Source organism: Podarcis melisellensis, assembly GCF_964234715.1.
Source record: "Podarcis melisellensis genome assembly, chromosome: 6".
Classification (NCBI taxonomy): Eukaryota; Metazoa; Chordata; class Lepidosauria; order Squamata; family Lacertidae; genus Podarcis; species Podarcis melisellensis.
The window spans coordinates 15,552,071-15,578,667 of record NC_138538.1 but is presented as its reverse complement, the minus strand read 5'-3'; the positions used below and the strand labels follow the sequence as shown (position 1 = coordinate 15,578,667).

General features: G+C 43.9%; 1 protein-coding gene across 1 annotated transcript; it reads right to left on the bottom strand.

Annotated features, from left to right (window-relative positions):
* Positions 1-752: 752 nt before the first annotated feature.
* On the bottom strand, positions 753-26,397 carry CBLN4 (cerebellin 4 precursor). The gene is made up of 3 exons (XM_081917358.1): positions 25,408-26,397; positions 13,981-14,097; positions 753-2,364 (listed from the first exon to the last, which is right to left on the bottom strand). The coding sequence occupies exons 1-3, from the start codon at positions 25,696-25,698 to the stop codon at positions 2,167-2,169; spliced, it is 606 nt and encodes a 201-aa protein (XP_081773484.1). The 5' UTR covers positions 25,699-26,397; the 3' UTR covers positions 753-2,166.
* Between the last annotated feature and the right edge of the window lie 200 nt (positions 26,398-26,597).

Genomic DNA, 26,597 nt, shown 5'->3' with positions numbered 1-26,597 from the left:
GTATGAAAGCAAAATTCGAATGCATGGTTTCTCTTGTCCATCTGTTACACGTTCACCCTTCCTCTACAGACCTTAGAGCAGTATGTATGATCCCCATCTCCGTCACAAGAATACTGTGAGGTCAGTTAAGATAAGAGATTGTGAGGAAGTTTGGGTTCTCGCCCTTTCTCATTAACTCTGAAAGCACTTGGGATTTTTCAAGTATATACCAGTCAGATACATCAAAGGCTTTCTCAAGCATATTAGAAGAACATGCACCAAAGCCATGGGGCCGCCACCACTGCCTCTGCCTCCGCTTTCTCTACCACAAAGCAAAAAACAACAACACTTACCTTGGGGAAGGAGAAGTGGTTGGTCATCCCATAGACATATGAAGTTCTGGCTCTTCTCTCCAGGATCTCTACTTGGAACTGACCCTTGTTGTGCCATTTGTTGCCAAGGAGGTGGTCCAAGTTTTTTGAGTTACTATCCTTCTGCCTCATTTCCCTACCCCTGGTGGATTCATGGTGCTTTAATGAACAGAACTGCTGCACAGGCAAGTACAATTAGATGACTGTCAAACAGTTCACCAGCCAGTGAGTCTTTCTGAGCTATAAAATTTTAGTTGCTTTGATTGCATGCTGATTTGCTTTCTGGAATTTGACAGAGTGGAGTGGAAAATCTCAGCTCTTTCCTAGAGTTGTTCTTTTATCTTGCACAAAATAATGCTAATTGATACCGTTTTAAAACAATATTTTTCAAGAAGCCCAAGGATTAAAAAAAATACACTAACATATATTAACTTTTATTATGTAACAGCAACATAATAAATAAATTTATGAATTCATATGGCCTTTACAAAAAGACAGAAAAGATATTGCACCAAGTTCAGGTACCGGCTATTTGGATTGAATATTTGCTAAACAAATGAGGCTCAGTGCAGTCAAAGCTAAGCACAGTTAAGACCTATTGATGTTAGTGGAAGAATTAACTGGACACTTTAACCTTCCCCATTGAGATCAATAGGACTGCAATTCTATATACACTAACCTGGGAGTAAGCCCCATTGTTCTCAGTGGGACTAACTTCCAGGTACATGTGCCTGGGATTGAGCTGTAAAAATGCTTAACTTTGCCTGGACAATGCCCACAATATCTATCATCATATATACATTTGCGGAGTTAAGGCAAAACCAGATGATACCTCAAAATACAACAGAAGGCTTGAGAAACAGACATAATTAAAAACAAGAGGGGAGCATTTCCATCTCCGACTAATGAATTAGCTGTGTCTAAGGAACAAATCCCTTCGGTTTTTTAATAAAGTGGTTATTATCAATCATGTTAATTAAAGGTGAAGAACAAGTGTAATTTTCCTATAGAGCAAGGCTGTTTTGCAGAGCTTTGCCAAAATGATCCCATTTAACCCGGTAAGCATTTTTTTGTTAGCATGATAATCTTTTCCCGTTACTAGAAAATACTTTCTGCAGAATATAAACTCCATCCATGTGCAAATAACATCCAACTGTGACCTACAGACTTTCAGTCGGGTGGTCCTCTTTGAGATACACTATCTGAAGGAAAACATCTAAGTGAATCATCCAACACACTGTACAAAGAGGAGTAATGAAGTCAATCACTTATCAATAACCATTATCTATTCCTTCCCAACTGAACAGGATGGATTTATGTTAATTTTTAGAGCGAGGGGAACAAAGACATGATATAACTAATATATCAATGGACGGTTCTTTGGCAGCTATGTATTAATCTTGATTGAAGACTGAACTCAAAGATTCTTAAATTATAGACCTGGTTGCCAGTCTTTTAAAAATATAATTGGGGGAAGGGGGAGAGACAACAATAATGATCCACTTCTCCCACAAATCCCATATGTCCAGTAAAGGAACTCTGAATAAATCTTGCAGGCAGCTTTTTTCGGCAACATCAAGCATAGATATTTACTGTCTGCTTTCAGTCATAATCCAAATGCACCGTATTTTAAACACACAAAATTCGGTGAAATCTCAAAGGAGTTCAGAAAGGGTCAAATGCCATAAATAGAATCCATATTCACCCATGAGAAACCAAGAAAGAAAACATCAATCCAAAGGATGAGAAGATGATCTTCGGAGAACAGAAGCAATGACTGGTCCACACCTGGGTGAATGTCATGGAGAAATCGACTTTACAGGGGAAAGACCAGGAAGCCAGAAAATGTAGAATACTGCCATCCACCAACCAGATTACCTTTCTCCAGTTTCAGGTAAACCTTGTCTTCCTTGTCTAGATAAAGTAGGACTCCATTTGTGGCAGCTTCACGAGTGACATCCTTATCCCCAGCAAAAGCAGAAATGACCGGTTTTCCATTGAGCATCAAGTTAACCTACAAAAGAGAGAAATTGCTGAAAAAAAGTTCAAGGTAACAAGGAAACCCATCTGTCATTAGCAAATCCTATGCAAAGGATCATTAGAAGCCACAAATGCCTGGAGTCCACAGACTGTTTGCTGTTCTTGAAACATCCTTTCGGGAAATAGCAGCTACAAATACTTAAGGTATTCCATATGTGGAAGGGGAGGGACAGGGCAAAATGTGTTGGTGACTATGGGTCTATAGCAGGCTCACTGTAGGAATAAAAATGCAAGAAGAGTCCTGCTGAATTAGGTCAAAGGCTCATCTAGTCCAGCATCTTCTTCTCACATTGGTCTACCAGATGCCCATCAGAAGCCTGCAAATCAGACCATAGTATAGCACTTTCCCCACCTTTGATTTCCCTCCTGACACCAATCCCTTTGTAAAACGGTTTTGCATCTTTTTAAAATGGTGTGCAAAAGCTGCTGACCAGGTAGACCTCGTATTGTGGAGGCCAAAATGTTCACCAAAGTCACCCACCTTCGCGGATTAACCAGAGAGAGAACAATGTCAGCCCAGTGATGGCTCACTGTTATAAGCAGGCAATTGTGTACAGATATCTAAGCACACCCCGGAAGCACACCAAAATGACCGGGTGCCAGTGAAAAAGTCACAAGGAAAAAAATGCACACATACCACCAAACACCCAAAATATGTTAAAAGATATAGGTGTTTATAAGCTAGTGCTAAAATCCTAAAAACCCAAATGGCAAAAGTAGAGTCTCTGATACTAAGGCGTCATCTGCACTATACCATTATAAACATTCATAAAGGTAATGGTAAAGGGACCCCTGACCATTAGGTCCAGTCGTGGCCGACTCTGGGGTTGCCGGCAGACAGCTTCTGGGTCAGTAGCCAGCATGACTAAGCCACTTGTGGTGAACCAGAGCAGTGCACGGAAATGCCGTTTACCTTCCCGCCAGAGCGGTACCTATTTATCTACTTGCACTGCTAGGTTGGCAGGAGCAGGGACCGAGCAACGGGAGCTCACCCCATTGTGGGGATTAGGACCGCCGACCTCGGCAAGCCCTAGGCTCTGTGGTTTAACCCACAGTGCCACCCGCGTCCCCATAAACATTCATAGCTTTCCCAAAAAAAAACTGTAGCTGTTTGGAGACACCTGTTGATCTCACAGAATTACCATTCTCAGAACTCCCAAGGAAAAGGGATTGATTATTAAACCGCTGTGCTGATTGTAGCTCTGGGAGGGGAATTGGGGTCTCCTAGCAATTCTCAGCACCCTTAACAAACTACAGTTCTTTTTATTTTGGAAGGGAAGCCAAAAGGGATATAAAAATGCTTTAAATGTATTGTGTGAATGGGCCCTAAAAGAGAATATAGTAAATGAGAAACCTGGTGGGTCATTGAAATAAAGTAAGGTACATGTACCCACAATGTTATTCTGGAGGTGAGAGCAAAGTGTTCAAAACATTTATAATTATGATTATGATTATAATTATTATTATTAATTTACACCCCACCCATCTGACTAGGTTGCCCCAGCCACTCTGGGCAGCTTGCACCATAATAAAAGCACAGCAAAAATGTCAAACATTAAAAACTTCCCAATTAGAAATCTTTAGTGAAACAAGCTTATCTACAGAATCATGAGGGTAGGAATGATCCCAGCTGCCAAGGTAAGTTTGTGCTGGAGCATACAATCAAGTCACTCTAACCAAAACTCCAATAAGCATCTTGGGATATAGAATGAAATGAAAAGCAGAAGGTTGGCACAATAGCTCAGCAGTGCATCAGCTGATTTACATGAAGAAGATCTCAAGTTCGGCTCCTAGCATATCTTGTTCTTACTTAAGGACTCTTATAAATCCAGATGGTTCTAACTCTTACATAGCAAAATCAGATCTATTGGCATTGACTTGGAACTCTTGTATAATTCAAGTGAGCCATATATTTATTGCAATATTCATACCAGATTAAGGGACTTTGAAAAACAAAACACCGATTCAGCTGTAAATAAAATGTGCTCCCCCAAGTTCTATGGTTTAAATATGGCAGATAACAGGGTCACTAACATCTCAAAATTAACAATTCCAGTCCAACGACTGAACGTTTCCCCCTCAGCTCTTGTCAAGGGCAGATATTCAAATATCCCCAGAAAAGATAGACATTGTGGGTGTTCTTTGAACATGCCAGACATTGTAGAACATATTCTTTTCTACTGTCCATTGTACAACCAGCTATGCAAACACATGCTATCCCCTTTTGGTGGTAGTCTAACATCACGGCACAATGAAAATATAAGATTCTATCTGTCTGACAGTAACCCGGAAGTAACTATTTAGCAGGAAGAAATTACAATGAAAATCTTCATTAGTACATATTTTACATGGCTGTTTATTTGTATATATTTTAAAATGTCATATATGTATGATGGCTTATTCTTGTAATGCCTAATAAAGGCTTGGCGAAGTAAGTAAGTAAGCATATTGTATCTTCTTAGCAGGATCAGGCAATGGGAAAGACCTCTGACCAAGATTTTAGGGCAGGGATGGCCAATGTGGTGCCATTCAGATATAATTAAACTACAACTCTCATCAAACCTAGCCAATGTGTTAGGAGTCACAGTCCATTGACATCTGGGGCACACAGTATTGGTTAAGTCTACCTTAGAAAGCTATCCCTAGTCAATAATAGTGATTTAGATCAGGGTAGCTAATATGGTGTCCTCCAGATATTGCTGGACTACAACTCCCATCATTCTTGATCATTGGCTTTGCTGGTTGGGACTTATGGGAGATGGAGTCCAATAACATACAGAGTTACTGGCCATCCCTTATATGAGTGGACCAATGGCTTGTCCTGATATAAGGATGCTTCCTCTGTTCTTCAACTGTGGGGAAGGGCAAAGTAGAAAATGTACTAAGAAGTGATTATTTCAATTACTCTCAGATTGACTGGCTAATTGTAAATTTGTGTCACAGCAAGCTGGCAAATAAATAGGCTTAAACATGCTTAGCTCTAAATTGGACAGTGCCCAAGAGTTTTAGCTATAATGAATGAGTGTGCCTTTACCAACACTGAGTCATGGAGCCAGCGACAAAGGAAATGACACTTGATTTAATCCTAAATTATTCCCAGAGCAGTACAAGAAGCTATAAACACTGTTGAACTTCCTGGAAACAGTGAATACAGCACTACCAAGTTCACCATATTATATGACTGGAAAATTGCCCAGAAAATCCAACAGAGTCATATTTCATTCCAAAAGGGGGCTTTTATTGTCAAAAGTGAGAAGGTTAGCTAGGAGGAAACTGAAAGGTAATGTCAGAAGGGTAAAATCTCTCAAGGGAGCATGGGTACTATTTTAATGCAGTATAACAGAAGTTCAAATAAAATGTATAGCACAGCTTCGAAAACAATCCTAAAAAGGATACTTTTGTGAATTACATTGAAAAGGCACAAAAATTAGCTGTAAATTCTAAAAGGTGAGAAAGCTCACATTACAAAATGGAAGGCTGATGAAAATGAGAAAATTCAGGCAAATTGAATGTAAACCGACAGTAAGACAAAGCCAGAAGAAAATTGGGGAGCGAATGCCAAAAATATATAGAAATAATAAGAAGAAGATTAAAAGAATTTAAATACAACAGAAGCAGGAAACCAGCAAGATTTATTGCAAGAAACTTGTTAGCAGGGTAAAATTAGCAATAGTTAAAAGAAGCATTCAATTTCAGTGAAGATGCACAAATTCTTTGCATCAATCTTCACTGCAGATGTTGGCCACATGAACTCGCCTGTACAGGTGAAAATGTTTGTGAAAGCTTTTAGCTCAGCACTAACCTGAACTGACAGAAGCTGATAATATAAGGTGTCAAACGAAGGTTTACAATTAATTGAATTAAAACACACACACACACACACAAAACCCAGCCATAGGGCTAGGTGGCACTCAGCCAAGATTTCTTAAAGAACTCAGATGTAACAACATTTTCTCATAAGGCAGTTGCTACAACCCATTGATCATTTTGGTTGCCACTTTTTGAAACTTTTTCCAGCTGGAAAAGAGTCAAAGTGGTTGAAAATAAATGCAGCGTATAAAAATAAATTAAAACCAGAGCAAATGTAAACACTAACCATTCAAAATACATAAAAGGCCCAAATTAGTAAAGACCAATTCCTACCCACCACACCAAAAAATAAGCACACTGTAGGAGACAACATTGATTAACTGGCCACCTGGGTAGACAGAAAAGTCTTAGCTGGGCATCTAAAAGTTGGCAGAGGTGGCATCTGGAAGCAATTGGCAACTAGTATAGACTGTGTTGACCGCTAAGTAACCTAGGGTCACAACACTGGGACAGTGAAGGAAGAGTACGCAAAGCATCATTGTCAATGAGCACTGAGATGCATTAAGAAGGGTGTGAGGATCCTTGATGTTTGCTACCCAGAACTGTGGTTCTTTGAGGGCAGAGAGCATGACTTCCCTGGGGAACACCTGCATCATTTACTCAGGCCTTCAGACCTGGGAAGTTATGACTCAAGCCCTCAGCACCGAAAAGGTGTGGCTGAGAGGACAGGGAAAAGCAGTGCTCTGTGTATGTTCCAATAATAATAATAATAATAATAATAATAATAATAATAATAATAATAATAATAATTTATTTATTTATACCCCACCCATCTGGCTGAGTTTACCCAACCACTCTGGGCAGCTTCCAATCAAGTGTTAAAAACAATATTAAATATAATTAAATATTAAAAACTTCCCTAAACAGGGCGGCCTTCAGATGTCTCTTAAAGATAAGATAGCTGCTTATTTCCTTCACATCTGAAGGGAGGGCGCTCCACAGGGCAGGCACCACTACCGAGAAGGCCCTCTGCCTGGTTCCCTGTAACCTCACTTCTAGCAATGAGGGAACCGCCAGAAGGCCCTCGGTGCTGGATCTCAGTGTCCAGGCTGAACGATGGGGGTGGAGACGCTCCTTCAGGTATACAGGACCGAGGCCGTTTAGGGCTTTAAAGGTCAGCACCAACACTTTGAATTGTGCTCGGAAATGTACTGGGAGCCAATGCAGATCTCTCAGGACCGGTGTTATGTGGTCGCAGCGGCCACTCCCAGTCACCAGTCTAGCTGCCGCATTCTGGATTAATTGCAGTTTCCGGGTCACCTTCAAAGGTAGCCCCATGTAGAGCGCATTGCAGTAGTCCAGGGTGCATGTGAGAACTGCAGGCTTGAGTGGAAACCATTGCTTAATGGCACAATGTGCTTCATGTGTGTTAGCTAGCTGAAGGTGTGGCAGGAAGGTCTGTGCTAAAGTGTTGTGATCACAGAACCTGGCAATAAACCGATGTTGTGCCCTCCAGAAGGTTGTGTCCTTCCATCATTGTTAACCATCAGCCTTCTTTCCTGGGGCTGATGGGAGCTGTAGTTCAGCGACTTCTGGAGCTCACCCTGGCCTATGTGATGTGTAGGAAAGACAAGGAAGAACAATCAAATAAAATAGGACAACGCCCTAGCCAATCAGGGCTGTAAACAGCAGCAAGGAGGCATTTTACTCCAGCTCCAGAGGGTAGGACCTGAAGCAATAGCTTCAAGTTACAAGAGATGCCCACTAAACACCAGGAAGAACTTTCTGGTGGTGGGAGCTGTTCAACAGTGAAATGGACTCCATCAGAAGGTGGTGGGCTCTCTTTCCTTGAAGAAGAAGCAGAAGAAGAAGAGAAGAAGAGAAGAAGAGTTTGGATTTGATATCCCACTTTATCACTAGTCTCAAAGCGGCTAACATTCTCCTTTCCCTTCCTCCCCCACAACAAACACTCTGTGAGGTGAGGGGGGCTGAGAGACTTCAGAGAAGTGTGGCTGGCCCAAGGTCACCCAGCAGCTACATGTGGAGGAGCAGAGACGCGAACCCGGTTCCCCAGATTACGAGACTACCGCTCTTAACCACTACACCACACTGGCTCTCTTGGGGTTTCTAAAGCAGTGGTTGGAGGGCCATCTGCCACGGATGCTTTAGCTGAGATTCCTGCATTGCAGGGGGTTGGACCAGAAGGCCCCCAGGTTCCCTTCCAACTGTACAATTCTATGATTTCATGAGTCACTACCATATCATTCTAGCAACTGACGTGTTCCCTCCATATTTAAACATTACTGGAGCAGCAGGAGACTAGATGACGTGGAAATAGATCACACACTGCAGTGGCAATATATTCCGTGAGCCAGAGATAGGCTTGGCAAGAGCAGAAGAAAATACGCTGCACGTGACCATTCATTTTTGCAGAGACATCTCCACATTCTTATCTTAAGCAATCTTGCTCTTTTCTCCAAATGAGGCAATTGCCTGAATATAGCAAGGGCACAAGGTCTTTCCATAGCTGGTATTTATGATGCTTTTGAGCATGATTTCAGTGTGCACATTACATAGTCTGGAAAGGCACCAAAGGAGAAGTGCAAAGGGGCTTTTAATCTTGCACCAAAGAACACAATGAAATTTCAGCAACCCGGGCAGCCGGGATTTTCTTTTATCATATCACCATCACTCAGAATCATGCTTGATAGCCATGGGTCAAAAGAAAGCAAATGCACAAGGAAGTGCCTGGTCTCATCCTGTGCTCTCTGTATTCATATACTCAAAGGTGTATGACACCACCCATGTTTTGAGAGGTTTGCCTGAAATGGAGTTTAAAATCCTATTAAAATAAAAAGACATTTTAAGAACATGGGGATGGGGCTTTCTCCACTTACAATTTACAGTGGTGTAGTTGCTGTCTGATCTGATCTTTTTAAATTTTGCAGCTGATTTGTAGCACCTTTGGTCACATGTTGTTGCTGGCAGTGAGTGGGTGTGAGGTCTCCCTTTCTAGTCTGCAAGCAGGTTGTATCCAAACTGAGAAAAGCTCCATGGCTGTAGCCACGCCCCTTGCATTTCCTCCAACCAATCAATGTTGGCATTATGAACATGTGCCCTTTTGCAGTACACACACACACACACACACATTCATGTTTAATGCCCAGAGTTCTGGAATTCCAATCTTGAGGGAGTATAGGAGATTCAAACGGAAACTATATAGGCTGGATCTAGACACATAGAAAAAGCGTTTCAGTTTAAAGTGTTGTAAATTTAAATAGGGAAAACAGATAGCGAAAAATGGGACTCCACGTCGCCATCTGGTGGCACAATATTATATCGCACATACAACACATATAAATCGCTTTTTTATTTACCAGTCTGGCTGAGTCATATATGCGGCAGTTGTTGTGCTACGCCAAACCTGGTTGCCATGATGACATTTTGTTTGCAGCCAATGATGGCTGTTCATGGGCAGTGCCTTGACTCGGCAGCAGCATCTCAATCTGCTGAGATGTTTCAGGACCATCAGCTCAATCTGCAGTCTCCTCTGAACTGAGCTTGCAAACGGGCAGGCCAGAGGGTAGTGGCACAAAGCAGATGTCTCACAAGCCATGCCCATCAGCCCCAACCCCCTCCATTCAGAAAGCAGGATCCATTCTGGATTGATTGATTGATTGATTGATTGATTGCAGTAGAAGAAAAATCTGCTTTTTAAAAAGTAAAATGGGAAGAATTCAATGTCACGCTAAGGCAATTGTTCCTTCAGGGGAAGCATTTCAGCTTACTTGAGAGTAGAACACTCTCCTCCCCCTACATGCTGTTCTGGAGCTTCTACATGGGAGGAGAGAGAGAGAGAGAGAGAGAGAGAGAGAGAGAGAGAGAGAGAGAGAGAGAGAGAGAGAGAGAGAGGAGGGAGACCCAGCAGCTATACTACTATAAATGGTAAGCATGGGAAGACAATAAGATGAACTCTGTTGGGTGAGTCCAAAGGCTCATCTAGCCTAACATCCTCTTTTCATCAGTGTGGTCCACCAGATGCATGCAGACATTCTGTGCAAGCAGTGCCTGTTCTCAGCATCTCATATTCAGAAGTACAAGTGGCATAGGCAACAAAATGTTGCAGCATGGACTGTTGCTGATAAAGATTCCAGCCGCTCCATTCCATTCCACTCCCCATATTTTCTGTCCCCTCCACAACAAAAAACAACACCCACAAGTCAAAATTCCATGGCCACTGAGCATGCTCAGTTCTCGCTGGTCTGTTTTTTCTTTGGAAGGGTCCCCCATTTAAGTCTATTATTATTAAAGACTGGAACCTGAGCAGAGGGGGCATGTTCACCACCACCCACACTAGTCAACCTTTGGTGCTGACAATGCTCCACAACCCAAGGGTACAATGAGGTGAGTGATAAACCGGCCCCTTCACCCTCCAGGGGTCTCAGGGTGTTGCTGCCATGGATAAATATTAGCTGCTGTTCTTTAATGCTAAAAGAACTAAGTCAGCATGAGTCAACGGCCTATAATGACTCATGCAATCTTTCACCAAATTATACCTGTATATATAGAGTGGTCAGTGTTAGTGTTGGATGTGGGTTGGTTGGATGGTAAAAAGCTGGTTGTGTGTAAAAAAATGCTGTCGGTCATGGTTGGAGAAGAAGACTTTTTAAGAATAAAAGTAGCAATACTCTGCAAGAATACTCTTCTCAAAGACTCTTTTGTGCCAACTAAGGTCTGAAGACTAGGCAAAGGCGTAAAAAGGAGGTCAAAACCTTTTCTTTTTCAAACACAAACAGGTTATGGGCCCAGTGTTTCTGAGCGTGTGCAGAGTGCAAAATGACTGACAGCATCTCAGCAGGGAGCTAGTGAGTCCTGGTGGTGCAGCTGACCATATCTGAATCTGTGCCTACACCCCATGCCAGCATGACCCAAAAAATACTTAATTCACAAAGCCATCCCAACTGGCTCGGCAAAGTGGAAATGCCCCCAAGCCAACTGCATACAGCCCAAGCAACCCATGGCAAACGTATCAATCAGTCAGACTAATAATCCAGCTTCTTAATATTTGCCAGTTTGGAGCAGGTAAAAAAAAAAGGTACATTCCAGGCACATTGCTACAAACTTTATTTTATATCCTATTCAGACGTGTCATGAAGTAATCCATGTTCATTTTAAAGGTTTAACTGATTCTTTCTGTGTTTTACTAAACAGTATCTAGCATATGCTGGGGGGTTTTTTAACAGCTTTGTGGATTTTAGATGGGGGGGTTAATCCATCATTGTATTATGAACATCGCTTTGAGAGTTTGGGATCAGGTGGCCTATACATCTTTCTAAATCAACAAATACAAATTAGTTAATGTGGGTGTAGCCAAAAAAAATGCTACACAGTCCCTTGGAGTTATTGATTATTCCCACATGATACTAGGCCCTAGGGGGAAGGGGTGTCCCACAGGAAACTAAGAGAAGGCTGGCTATGTGACTGAGGCCAGCATCACCCCAACATCAGACTGCTAGAGTGAGGAGACCTTCCTTCCCCTACTTTCCTGATGTTCCGCCAATCTCCTGCCATAGGCTTGCCACTAGGATTCTTCCTCTCAGGCCTTGACTTCAATATCTGTTTCTGGTTGCATTCTCACTTGCTCAAAATGTGAGGGATTCCCCATTCCAAAATGTTATTCTCCTCTCACCTTTCTTTGGATGCTGCTTTAGAAGGAACTTGTTAGGATGTTGGACTAGGACCTCAGGGGTAAAGGTAAAGGACCCCTGACAGTTAAATCCAGTCACAAACGACTCTGGGGTTGCAGCACTCATCTCACTTTACTGGCCGAGGAAGTCAGCATTTGTCTGCAGACAGTTTTTCTGGGTCATATGGCCAGCAATGACTAAGCTGCTTCTGGCAAACAGAAACCCCATTTTACCTTCCTGCCGGAGTGGTATCTATTTATCTACTTGCACTTTGACATGCTTTTGAACTGCTAGGTTAGCAGGAGCTGGGACCGAGCGACGGGAGCTCACCCCATCGTGGGGATTCGAACCGCTGATCTTCCGATCGACAAGCCCTAGGCTCTGTGGTTTAGACCACAGAGCCACCTGCATCCTGGTAGGACCTTGGGGGGCCAGGGTTCAAATCTCAGTGGCTGACACTAGGAAAAGGTGGGCTATAAATGCAAAATAATAATAAATTATCTCTGTTCCCCCAAACACCTCTCTCTGCAAATGGGATGGAATGCATTTCCACAATCCATCTCTTTCTCACTCTCTTCATTCTCCCAGGTTTCCTCCTCCTAATGCCTCAGAGCCAGTGTGATGTAGTGGTTAAGAGTGGTGGACTCGTAATCTGGTGAACTGGGTTCGATTCCCCGCTCTTCCACATGCAGCTGCTGGGTGACCTTGGGCTAGTCACACTTCTCTGAAGTCTCTCAACCTCACTCACCTCACAGAGTGTTTGTTGTGGGGGAGGAAGGGAAAAGGAGATTGTTAGCTGCTTTGAAACTCCTTAAGGGGAGTGAAAGGTGGAATATCAAGTTGAAACTCTTCTTCTTCTTCAAGTCCATACATCCCTCTCTACATTCCTGCATCATCTCTGCACCCTGAGAGGAGAAGTGTGATCGCCAGCCTGACCTGATTTACTGCTGGCGAACCCTTCTGCAAAGACGTACATAGGCAAAGAAGCATAGTTCTGCTCACACTGGAGAGAGGGGAAAGGGAAGTGTCTTTCATGAATCCCATCCTCCCTCTGCAATATAAGATAAAATGTAAATGACCCCCCTGGATAGTTAAGTCCAGTCAAAGGCGACTATGGGGTTGCAGCGCACATCTCGCTTTCAGGCCGAGGGAGCCGGCGTTTGTCCACAGACAGCTTTCCTGATCATGTGGCCAGCATGACTAAACAGCTTCTGGTGCAACAGAACCCCATGACGGAAGCCAGAGTGCACAGAAATGCTGTTTACCTTCCTGCCACAGCAGTACCTATTTATCTATTTGCACTGGTATGCTTTCGAACCGCTAGGTTGGCAGAAGCCCAAGAGGCTCAGTAGTTTAGACACAGCGCCACTCGCGATACTGTGTGTTCCTCAGAAAGGGGTCCTTTGGAACAGCACTCCAAGCTTTAGGGCCAAAGGGGAATTGTTTCCCCACATCCTTCTTCCATTATGTAGACTCAACCATATTCCAGTTCCTTCTGTGAATGGAAAGAGCCCTTCTGTTCACAAAGCGGCAGGGCTGGGTCAAACGCAGTCACTTTTTAGTCCTACTGATTTCACTGTTGCACTCAGATCTTGCTCATGCGCTTCTCAGACGCATCTGAATGGCCATTGAATTGGACAAGGGACTAGATGTGTGTCTGGCCTGATCCAGAAAGCTGTTCTTATGCTGTTACATCAAATGCATGCTTCCTTTCATTGTGCTCATAGCATTTATTATCATGAAATTACTTCCAATAGTCCCCAATGTGAGATTCACAGAAAAGTTGTAGCACATAATTAGAATGCAAGCACTCTCTTTATTTTGAACTCTCAAGGCCATATCTTGAACTGGTGAGCAACATTGTTATCTTAAAATGTCACTGAAATCCATTTGCTATTGGCCAAGTTGAGCTATTTGCTGTTTCCTAACTCATCAACATGGGTGCATTTAAACTATTTCTATTTACAATAGAAAATGGATTTTCGCTATTATCCATTTATCTATATATTTTTTTTTAGGGAAATGGGGAAGGGGAGAAGGAAGGAATGAAATGCTAACAAATGTGTTCCAACAGATTTTTTGAATCAACATACCTGGATTGTTTGGCTCTGGTAGACTTTAATTACATGAAAATTAAAACTGTAAATTCCTTTTCTTGGTGCTACAAAGACAGACTCCAGCGTAAAGAAATTCCCCACATTTACTAGGATCTACAAATTAAAGAGAGAGGAAATAAGAATTAATGGAAGCATTCTGTGTTCTTGGGGGGAAATAAAATTAATTTGCAACAGACACAAGATTTCTCAACATGCCTACACATCTAAAGCCAAGGTGTTAATTTGTAACCCTAATATTTATTTATACTAATTTATTGTACATACAATTAAGATTTCCAGATGTAAGAAATATTTTCCCCAGCAAGATTAAATTGGCCTAGACATCCTTTCTTTAAGGTTACAATTTTGTGCATGCTTAGTTCATACCCTCCAACATTTCTCCGATGAAAATAGGGACATGCCATTCCATAATGATAATTTTAATATAGATACACCACACATCTTACTGGGTTGCCTCAGCCACTCTGGGCAGCTTCCAACATATATAGAAATATTAAAGATTTTTAAAAATTCCTTATACAGAATTGCCTACAAACATCTCGGGGGTCAGATAACTCCATACCCTCCTGCATTTCTCCAATGAAAATAGGGACAGGACTTGCCGATCAGAAGGTCGGCGGTTTGAATCCCCGCGACAGGGTGAGCTCCCGTTGCTCGGTCCCTGCTCCTGCCAACTTAGCAGTTCGAAAGCACGTCAAAGTGCAAAGTGCAAGTAGATAAATAGGTACCGCTCTGGCGGAAAGGTAAATGGCGTTTCCGTGCACTGCTCCAGAAGCGGCTTAGTCATGCTGGTCACATGACCCAGAAGCTGTACGCCGGCTCCCTTGGCCAATAAAGCGAGATGAGCGCCGCAACCCCAAAGTCGGCCACGACTGGACCTAATGGTCAGGGGTCCCTTTACCTTTACCTAAGGAAAGTGGGACATTTTGGGATCAAATCTGAAACTGGGACGGCATCTCTAAATCAGGGGCATCCCTGGAAAATAGGAACACCTGGAAGGTCTGTTAGTTCAGGTCAATTGGGCCTGCCTTTGAGTTAGCCAGGATAAGGTCCATAATGCACAGGCTGTATCCTGCAAACTGAACAGCTCCTTAGTTCCACTAAAGCTCTTGCTGAGTTTTAAGTCCTGCAGAGTTTTAAGCCACCTCATCATAGTGAGGGGAGAGGCTCATTTTTTGAAATCTGTTTTGCAGCACAATTCTGGTGATGTAAGCCCCACCACAGTAGCCAGGTAGGCACAAGCAGAGCACACAGAATGCCGACAGCTGCATCAGCAGCACAAAGGCATGATGTTACACCAGCATTACAGTGATGCAGCACAATGCTTCTGACACTGCAGGATGATCTGCCCATGCAAATATTTACAATTAGGGCATACTCCTCAAACCAATTATGTCCTGATGCTAGATGTCGACGGTCCATTAAAGAAGTGAGCTCCTTGCACATCGGGTTCACTAGGGACATAACTTTAAATACAGCATGGGAGATTTGCAAAATTACGGCAAACTTGTAAAAGAATGATCTAACAAGACAATACAAGCCCCAGCTAGTAGGCCATGGCAGGACATGGCAAAGCAGCAAAGCGACTGGTATATCCACAACTCTGGGTGTATATAGGTCAGAAAGCCCTGGGGGCACGTCAAGGAATCTCCTTTCACCATCAGGCTTTTGCTTTCTTTCTTTCTTTCTTTCTTTGTTTCTTTTATGTCTATTTATGGATATATATTTTGGAGTACAAGTCTCACAGGCAATAACAGTGCTGCTACAAAAAATTAGGCACATCTAATAGCCTTAACGTTAGGCTCGAAAGATGCTGCCCACGTTCTCTGCTATTGTGCCTAACCTGTTCTCTTTGGTATATGTCACCACCAGCGGCGTAGCGTGGGTTGTCAGGACCCGGGGCAAGGAAAGTAATTTGCGCCCCCTAACCCGGGGTAAGGCAAGTAATTTGCGCCCCCTAACCCCTAACCTGCCGCCACTGCCAGCTTCTTCTTGCTGCTGCCTGGGCTGGGGTATTTACGGTAAGGTAGCCATGGCGGCGGCGGCGGGTCCGTGTCAGGTGATCTGAGGTGAGTTGCCGCTGGCGCTGCCGCCCAAATGATGCCGCTTGCCTGGAGGAGGAGGGCAGAGAGGCAAGGAAAATGCAACATGGCCCAGCAGCTGCAGCAGCAGCGGTGGCGGCGGGGCTGTGAGGAGGGGCTGCCTGGCGCGCCCTCCATGGCCCTGACGCGCGGGGACCGTGGCGAGCGCTGAGAGCTGCTGCCTGCCGGACGCCTTCAGCCCAGACGCGCGCACAGCTCGTCGGTTCCGCGAGACATGGGGCTCTGCTACAGCCTGCGCCTGAGGCTCTTCAGCGACTCCGGAGGCGGCGAGCGCCCCCCCCAGATGTTGCGCCCGGTGCGGCCGGCCCCCCTGCACCCCCCACGCTATGCCACTGGTCACCACACACTAGCTGCCAATAGCACCACCACCCAAAAAACGCAGCGCTGAATAGGTGTGGGGGTAACTGTTTCCTTTATGGCAATCTGATCCATGGACTACCCTGGAGCTACCTTTGAAGGTGACCTAGAAACTACAACTAATCCAGAATGTGGCAGCTAGACTCAGCCCAGCATACCTGAAGAAGCGTCTCCACCCCCATCGTTCAGCCTGGACACTGAGATCCAGCTCCAAGGGCCTTCTGGTGCTTCCCTCCCTGCAAGGAGTGAGGTTACAGGGAACCAGACAGAGGGCCTTCTCGGTAGTAGTGCCCGCCCTGTGGAACGCCCTCCCACCAGATGTCAAGGAAATTAACAATTGCCTGATTTTAGAAAACATCTGAAGGCAGACCTGTTTAGGGAAACTTTTAATGTTTGATGTTTTATCGTGTTTTTAATATTCTATTGTGAGCTGCCCAGAGTGGCTGGGAAACCCAGCCAGATGGGCAGGGTATAAATAATAAATTCTTATTATATTTTTATTATTTTATATATATGGAGAGATGAGTGGAAATCAATAAGGATCCAAAGAGGTAGATGAGGTTAGGATCTGGGCTTTTATGCCCCCCCTACTATCTCCATCCCACATTGGTTGGTTTGCAGGAACATCTCCACAATAGCCCTTGCATGCCCATCACCACAATACCACCCCCACCTCCAACACCTTTCCAGATTGGAAAAGCAGTGTGATTATTGGGAAGACCTTCCAACGTCCAGTGGAGTACAGAGCCAATTTGGATGATCTCCAGTGTGGTAAAAGTACTAGATGTGCAGGGGGTATCGGTGTGCATGCGTGCACACACTGCTATGTATGTGCATAATGTGCCATCCATCACATGTCTACCAGGCATTACACACATCTGTCTTCTTCACACAGTCTTGCCATGCCCTTATTGAAATCTGCACATGCATTCCTTTCCTGTATTGCAACGCAGAGTGTTCGCATATATCAAATGTTGCACCTGTGACATCATATATATGCCTGGTGTGAGCTGCATGCGTAAGTCCAAGCCACACTCTGTGTAATAGTACACTTGAGCCATGGGAGCACTTATTTTCATAGAATAGCCCCAATTAGCTGGCTTTCAGTAAACAAAGGAATTCAGGGATTTATTTGAAGTGCTTCGCCTTAGAAGAGCTTGAATGGAAAGGGCAGTTGTGCTTCCAAAGGGATAATAATAATAATAATAATAATAATAATAATAATAATAATAATTGCATGGAACTGAATGGGAAAGCCCATTTCTGCAGGAACTTCACAGAGCAAGCAACGGGTTTTGGAGCATGGGGAACAATGATCATTAAGGAGACTGCAGGTGTAGTCAACTACAGAAAGATAAGATCCCCTTATGTCTCTTGCAGACATAAATCCAGGCCTTTCTTTGGGTAGCTTTGGGAATGGCTGGGTTGTGTTACAAATGGGTCCAATCCACAAAAGGTCAGGCATGTGTGAGCCCTATTGATTTTAATGGAATTTATTTCTCAGCCCTAAACACAGCCTTTAAAAATTAGCCTCATTGATCTCAAGGAAGTGTACTTCCCAATAAGTGGCTTTGGGCTGCAGTTTATAACTGGGAAAGCAAACTATTGATCAAAATAGGGCATGTGTATATATATTGTTCAGGATTCTAACCTTTAAATCCTTGCATAACTTTGAGATCACTTGCTCTAGTACATATCTCCCCCTGCCCTTATACCATCAAATGAAGCCCTCGTTTTACCCAGCTTTAAACCACAAAGGAGCACAGCTGGACCATTTAAGGTGTTGTTCCTATGGAGGTTAGGATGCCCCCTCCCTCTCAAAACATTTCACCCTCCACTAAAGAAAACTATTTGTTTTCTTAGGCATAAGCTGGGCTTGGAAGAGGTTGTGGGCGGCGCTTTGTTGGTTGCTTTGCAGCATTCTGTTTCATTTTAATTGTGGATTTTGTTGTGTTTTATTATTATCCACATTGTTGATTTTAGCGCTTCTTGGTTGGCTATTAAGAAAAGGGAGGGAGGGAGGGAGGGAGGGAGGGAGGGAGGGAGGGAGGGAGAAATCTTGATCTGAATTGCAGTACAAAACCTCCCCAGTGTATATGCATGGCTTCCACGGCTGACTATGGAGGTGACAGGCAAAGATCTATAAACACTCAGGGTCCTTTTCCTTTCTGTAGGCATTGATCAAAGCATCCTTCTTAGGAAAGTTACTTTGCTGAATCATGAGTCAATGTGTTCAGGATTGTGGAACTAAAGTGGAGAAATCACTGACTAGCCCTAGGGTCTTCAGTCTGGCTCCAGGAAAAGGATCTGAGGGTAAATTCTTTCATAATATTAGTGCTCAAATTTCGAGAGAAGAGGTGGGCATGTTAATGAAACCCACAAACTTCACTCTTATCTTGTCTCAGTTTTAACCATATTATGGTCCCCAGACCCTGGGGGTGGCAGCTCAGATGATAAGGCCATTAAGCTCCTCTAGCCCCCTATAATTCTAGCACACCTAGCCTGTTGGACAGGGTGAAATGCTCCAGTGCTTCCAAAACTGATCCCTGCATTCAGATATTCTTTCAGATTTAAAAATAAAATAAAAACTATTAATATTTGGCACCCAGCACATGATGGGGTTGTTTCCCAAGACAATATTCCTCCCAGACAACAGTGGCCATTCAAAAAGAAACTGTTCCATGCAAAAAAGTCATCCTGTTTTATCATCATCATCATCATCATCATATATTATTTATACCCCGCCCATCTGGCTGGGTTTCCTCAGCCACTCTTGGTGGCTTCCAACCAAATATTAAAAACAATACAGCATCAAACATTAAAAACTTCCCTAAACAGGGCCGCCTTCAGTTGACTTTTAAAAGTAAAATGGTTGCTTATTGCCTTGCCATCTGCTGGGAGGGCGTTCCACAGGGCAGGCGCCACTACCATGAAGGCCCTCTGCCTGGTTCCCTGTAACCTCACTTCTCGCAGCGAGGGAACCACCAGAAGGTCCTTGGTGCTGGACCTCAGTGTCCGGGCTGGATGATGGGGGTGGAGACGTTCCTTCAGGTATACAGGACCGAGGCCATTTAGGGCTTTAAGGTCAGCACCAACACTTTGAATTGTGCTCGGAAACGTACTGGGAGCCAATGAAGATCTTTCAGGACCAGTGTTATATGGTCTCAGCGGCCACTCCCAGTCACCAGTCTAGCTGCCTCATTCTGGATTAATTGCAGTTTCTGAGTCACCTTCAAAGGTAGCCCTACGTAGAGAGCATTGCAGTAGTCCAAGCGGGAGATAACTAGCGCATGCACCACTCTGGCAAGACAGTCTGTGGGCAGATAAGGTCTCAGCCTGCATACCAGATGGAGCTGGTAGACAGCTGTCCTGGACACAGAATTAACCTGTGCCTCCATGGACAGCTGTGAGTCCAGAATCTGTTAAGACTGTCTGCAGATCTGCAGTTGAGGACAACTGAGTTCAAAGTGGATCTGGGAGCATTATAATAAACATGTTCTGTAAAATCAACACAAGCGTATCAACCTGAGTGGTCTCAGGAGACCTGTTTGCATCAGATCCCAAAATGTTTCAGTAATAGTGTACATTATTGCACTTGTAACAGGGGTGGGGAACATGTGGTCCTCCTGATGTTGCTAAACAGTTCTCATCAATGGCCATGCTGGCTGGAACTGAGGAGGAGCAGGCAGTCCAACCATATCTAGAGGGCCACAGGTTCCCCATTTCCCGCTCCAATGAAATTATACTGACATGGCACCTGACATGCCCACCCCTTGAGTACTTAATTCCTGAACTTAGGATAGGCCTATCTCTATCTGCCTCCTTCATTGATCTCTAATAAAAGCATAATTTCTTAAAATAGCAACAACAGCAACAACAACCCTGGATTTTGCTCTAGGGTATCTCCCACCAACTACTAGGAATCTTTCTTGATGAAATGTTGGTCTCAATTTAAAATTAAAGAAGTGATGAAAATCGACTCAATTGTTGTTTTTTAATTAGATCTCACATACTTGGGAGGCAGGCTACTTATTATCCACAGAGGAAGTGACCATGATTCAGTGGTAAAACTGCTTGGAATGATTTCATTGAATTTCAAAGTAATGTCACCTCCCCCTTTTTCTTCAAGACCCTCCTTAAAATCCACCTTCCCATGAAGACTAGAGCTTAACTCAGGGATTGCGCTCATGTGTGCAGTTCTCCAGACTCTGAATCCCATCATTCCAAGTGAGCAGGGCTAAAGGATGGGGATGATGGGAGCTGTAGTCCATGTCTGGAGAGCCCCCAGTCCCTCAGCCCTGTCTTAACTCCTTACTGCTCAGCCTCTGCTCAAACGATGGCTAGGTACATATAAGAACCTAATAAGAGCCTCCTGGATCAGGCCAAGGGCTCATCAAGTCCAGCATCCTATTCTCACAGTGGCCAACCAGAGCCACAACAACATTCTGCCCAAGTGCAGTTTCTAGCTACTGGTATTCAGGAGCATTGCTGCCGCTAAATGTAGAGGCAGAACATGGGCATTAGGCTCAGTAGCCATTGGTGGGCTATAAGAGTCTAATCCTCTTTTAAAGCCACTCAAGTTGATGGCCACCACTGCTTCTCGTGGGAGCAAACTATGAGCTGGCTAGAGAAGTACTTTCTTTTACCTTCCTTATTCATTTTATTGCATTTATACCCCATCTTTTTCTCCATGGAGTACAATGTAGTAGCAGCAGCAATTATTATTATTAATTATTTATTATTATTATTATTATTATTATTATTATTATTATTATTATTATTATTATCTTATACCCCACCCATCTGACTGGGTTGCCCCAGCCACTCTGGGTGGCTTCCAGCATAATAATGGTTTTCCCTTTCCGCATTTAATCCTCAACAACCCTGTGAGGTGAATAGTCTGGGAGACAGTGACTGGCCCAAAGTCTGTGTGGAGACTTGAACCCTGGTCTCACAGGTCCTAGTCTGACTCTCTAACCACTACACTATACTGGCTCTCTAGTTGTATTTGCTCACTTTCATCACTTGTTAGCCATACTTCTCTTCCCTCCCTGCTGCTTCCCCCCCCCCTCACCAACTGAGGCAGCAATCTTATGCCCACCTGTCTGGAAGTAAACCGCATTGAACTCAATGGCACTACTTCTAAGTACACATGAATCGGATCACATTGTCAGTGTAATATAGCAATACAGTGAGAAGGTAAGAAACTGATTCCTTGGTTGGAATCTCACCTCTGCCAAAAGCTCATCCAATGGCCAGGGGCACACTTTTCTACTCAGCCTCCCACCTGCAATATGATGGGGGTGATTGTGCTGATCTACCTACCCTACAGGGTTGTTGTACGGATTATCAGGACTGACCCAAGGCATTTTGCAGCCTGAGGCAATGAAGAAAATGGTGCCCTCCACTCCAAGTTAAGATGCATAATACCACTAACTCAAAGATAATTAGCTATAAAAGAACATGATCATTTAAATCAGTAGATGGCGTAAACATAATCCACTGTATTATGCTGCCTGCCTCCTCTTTCCATAAATTTATGGATAAGATATTCCAAAACTGAAAGAACTGAGGTGGGGCCAGAGATAAAATATTTGCTATGAGGTATAGTATGTTTCTGCATCACACCCCTTTTGCTGCATGCCCAGCACATGCTCCTTGAGGTGGCCACCTCATTTTGCCTAATGGTAGGACTGGCCCTGAAGACTGCAACCAAAGTGAAGTATTACAGTTATTCCGCTTCTTATATTGTAAGTTCCTTGGAGAAGTTCCAATGTGTGTATGCTACCCTGTGAAGTTCTCGTTATACACTGATGACATCATAATATATTGATAATACTCTTGAGAAGATGGAAAGGAAGAGGTAGAAGAGGAGGAGGGGGAAATGGTAGCAATGTACGTTTTAAACCTAAAGTCTGAGGCCCCATCTACAGCATCTTTTGGGGAAGGGACTTAGGAACATAGGAAGATGACATATACAGAGTCAGACCAATGGTCCACCTCAGCACTGTCTACTCTGAACTGTCTACATGGCATATTTAGGAGGAGATGGGAAATTCATGTTACACATTTTATATACTTGTACTTTTGTAATATTTTTGGGAAATGCAAGAATTAATATTATATTTTTAAAAGTATTGTTCTGACTAGCAGTGACTCTCCAGGGCTTCAGACAGGAGACACTTCCAGAGCTACCTAGAGATGGCAGAGATCGAACCCATGACCTGCATGCAAAGAGGATGTTCTGCCACTGAGTCATGGCCTTTGTGCCATGAGAGCTGCTGGCAGTCTGGGCAGACCATACTGAGCTAGATAGCCTGTTGACATGAAACAGCTTCATCACATTTCTGACTCTGCAGAAGTCCAGGGGAAATATTTACGGGAATTGCACCTTGGTCATTCTTAGGAGGCAGCTCACATACCCCTTTACATGCATGGCTGTCAGCCACACACTATACTGGTGAAAGTGATCTGTCATTCCCTCCCACCACCCCATTACACCTCAGTCCTAAGTACATTTGCATGAGTTCAACGGAAAGTCGGTTTTAGTTAGCTTTGCCACTGCTAGCTGAAATCGGTTGGAATTTCTTCCAAACATAAATGCGCTTTCAGATCTGTTAGTGTGGGGATGGATTCCAGTTGTCGTGGCAATTGAGGAAAAACAATGTCTTCACATATATCACACAACATATGTTGGCTCCTTGCTCAGTCTTGATTGGAATGAGTGTGAAGGCATGAGAGGTGAGTGGGTAGTTTCTCAGAAGAAAGCAGGAAGCAAAGAACATAGTAGGAAGAGGAGAAATTAATTGCATGGCACTTTTAGGTTCTGCACAAGTGATGGGTGGGCACGAACACTTTTAAAATTCAAGGCTCGTAACCTGTACCTAAGGGGGAGAAAAGCCCTGCATCTTGCCTTGCACTCCCTTTCAAAAGATACAGGCAGCTGTCTGATGCCCTGGCCATTTCCATGTCTCTTACATATCCACCTGTCTCCTGGCATCTTGAAAAGGTTAATGGCAGTGCGACTTGAGCAAGGTACAATATTCCCAGAACTCTTTGTAGTCATGGGAGAGAGTGAAGATCCATCATTCTCTCCGAAGAATATGCTATGAAAGACTAAAGAGTAACTTCCTGGGGCTTAATTAACCCACTGCGCTAATATTTGCAAAGATAGGCTATTCCACCTGCTATCATACATAATCAGAAGGGGGTGATAGAGGAAAAAGCTGAGGGTAGAGTATTAAACAATTCCCAAGAAGGCAGAGACATTTCAAACTGGAGCTGACACAACATAATTACAATGCCTTCCACCACCATTTCTTTCTTTTTTTTAACAATACATATGGATCTGATCCAGCCCAAACTGCACTCTTGTATATCATATAGATTTTAATGGGATAAAGTGACACACATGTTAAACTCTTGCATTAAAACAAATGGACTTTTAAAAAATGTAGTAGCATTATCTCATAGATAGCTGAAAATATAAAGTGTGTTGTTGTTGTTGTTTTAAAAAATATTTCTTTGTTAAAGGATTAATTCTTATTTAACATTTAACATTGACAATGCAAGACCTTACTTTGGAGCGGGGATGAATAACTCTTTTTGTTTTGTCTAACCATTGATCATATGCCTGGACAGAGGGTATGTTTGGTGTTTGTCTCTGAGAGGTAGGTCAGGGAAAAGTGAAACAGGGTGTCTTTCCAATATTGCAACATTCTGCAGTGATACAATATAGGTGCAGTGGATCTTTCAAAGGACTGCCTCCATATTCCTCTGTTACCTGACCGTGTTTGATTGCTATATACATGCCAATGTGATTGCACCAGAATAGATTTTGGGTTACGAGAGGTGCCTAAATTCCACTTACGGATTTTGACACTTTATAAAGTGATAAAAGGTTTGGACTGCTGTGAAAAGGTGGCTGGAAAGCAAACAGGAATATCCCACAGAGGTAGATAGGATATTTGGACATATTCACCTCAACTGCACACAATGTCCTTCCTTAGAATCTTAAAAATCCCCACACTTTCCCTTCAGGTATCAAATCATCTGAGCTGGAAGGCTATAATCCTATACACACTTATCATGCCCACAGCAGGGCTTACTTCTGGGTGAATATTCTCAGGACTGGGCTACAAGAGTGCAGAAACAATAAGGTCTCTGCATTGGTGACTACCGTCACCAATGACTGCAAATAATCTAAAACTGGATGCATTCCTGAGCAGTCTGGTCTTCCTTCATTAATCTCAGATACACAGACCTTGTTTAAACATCATACCTTTTTTTCATAAGGATGCAAACTTTTAGGTAGTAGGTGACTGTCATTTCTGAATACTGAACTCTGGAAACTTATGTAACCCTGCATGAGTTATAAGAGAGTGGAATGGTAGGAATCTAAATCAATAAGTAGTAAAACAAACTGCTGTATTCTCAGAGCAAAGCAGTCTGCGTCTTCCTGGTTACAGCCTTATGATTAATTCAACCCAAAGACTTACAATGTGCAAATGCACTCTTGCTTGGTAAAGTGGAATGGCCATCAAACTTCACTGCAAAGGCAAGGAAGTGTCGGTTGGAAGGAAATGAGCCTATTGACCGAGAGTTTCCAATGCCACTTGGTAAGTTTCAGCCCACTGCTTGTAAAGGAGCATTAAAGAGTTCACAGATCGACTCCCACCTGTTGATCCCCACCTCCTCCCCTGAACTGATCTCGTCTCAGCTTCATGACCGGTTGCCTCGCCACTCCACTTCTAATCGAATCCCTTTCCCAAATGATAACACTTCTCTCTATATATTTTACAAAATTGCTCCTCCCTTGATCCAAACTACTCATCCTTTGACCGATTCTTCTCTCGCTCTTTTTCTTAACCTCCTGGGAGGGGAAAATGATGAGAATGTCCTGCCTTTTAAGAAAGAATATACATTCATTCACTTCCTATATTACCTGATCGAAGTAGATTATCCTGGTTTTGTTGCTCATCTCGGAAGGTTCGTGGTTGGTACTCCTGACTGCCGAGAAAGCAACCTTGGAATTAGCAGCCCGTACGGAGATCCCCAGAGGAGAAGAAGACGATCCCTTAGAATCGGTAGCCGGGTTGGAATCGCACACGACCAAGCATTTCCCTTCCAGGACGATGGGCTCCGTGTCGTTTTGCGCCCAGACGGGGAAAGTGGGGAGCGCCAACGCCAAAAGGACGGTAGGCACCACGGACAGCGCCCTGCTTGAAGCGCCCATGTTCAGCACCAAGAGAGGCGGACAGCGAAGCCTTGCTCGGAGCGCCCCAGCGACGCCTCTCGTTCCTCCTCTCTCCACGCTTACACACCAAGCTAGCGGTAGCAGCCCTACCAGCAGTTGGGGGGGAAAGGGGGAGAAGAAAGCACACCCGCTACCCGGCGCACCAGCAGCGAAATCTTCCTCTTTTTCACTCTTCCAGCAATCCCAGCAAAAAAAAAGTCAGTCTTCCTTCTTCCTCCTTTTTTTTTTTTTTTTTTGGTCCTTTAAAGAGCTCTTGGAAATAACCTCCCGGACAAAATCAGCACTCCCCAAAAACCCTGTTCTTCCCGGTCCAACCCCCCCTCCACTATCCACAAGGAGCAGAGAGGGGGGGAAGCCCTAAGGTGAATTATTGATGAAAGAGAGGAAAAGAGAAAGAGAGAGAGAGAGAGATCAGGAAGAAATAAAAACATTTGACGTAGCCATGATTCGTTGCATGGCGAGCCTGTCTCCTTTTCTTGTCCTGCAGGAATCTGAGCAGACGTGCCCAGCTCCTGACGGCAGGAGCTTGCCCTCTACGCTAGCTCAGGCACTACTGGCTGAGCTCATTTGCCAGGATGCTTTGCAAAAAGCGGAGTTCCCTCGCTCTTTACCACAATTCCCCCCCAGCGTCATGGCACACAGAAGCACGCCCAGCCCTCTCTCTTCCCCTCTCTCTCTCCTCCGCACACCCCGCTGCATTTTAAGCTTTGTGCGTCTACCAGCCTTTCCCCAGGATTGCCGTCCTAGGCTGTCGTCCCAGACAGAACTCCCACCCCCACCCCAAACAAAACAAATAGAATATTTTGGAGAGTGCAGAACAGGACGATTTAACCCCCAATGAAACGTTGGCTACGTGCCTTAGGTATATATATATATAT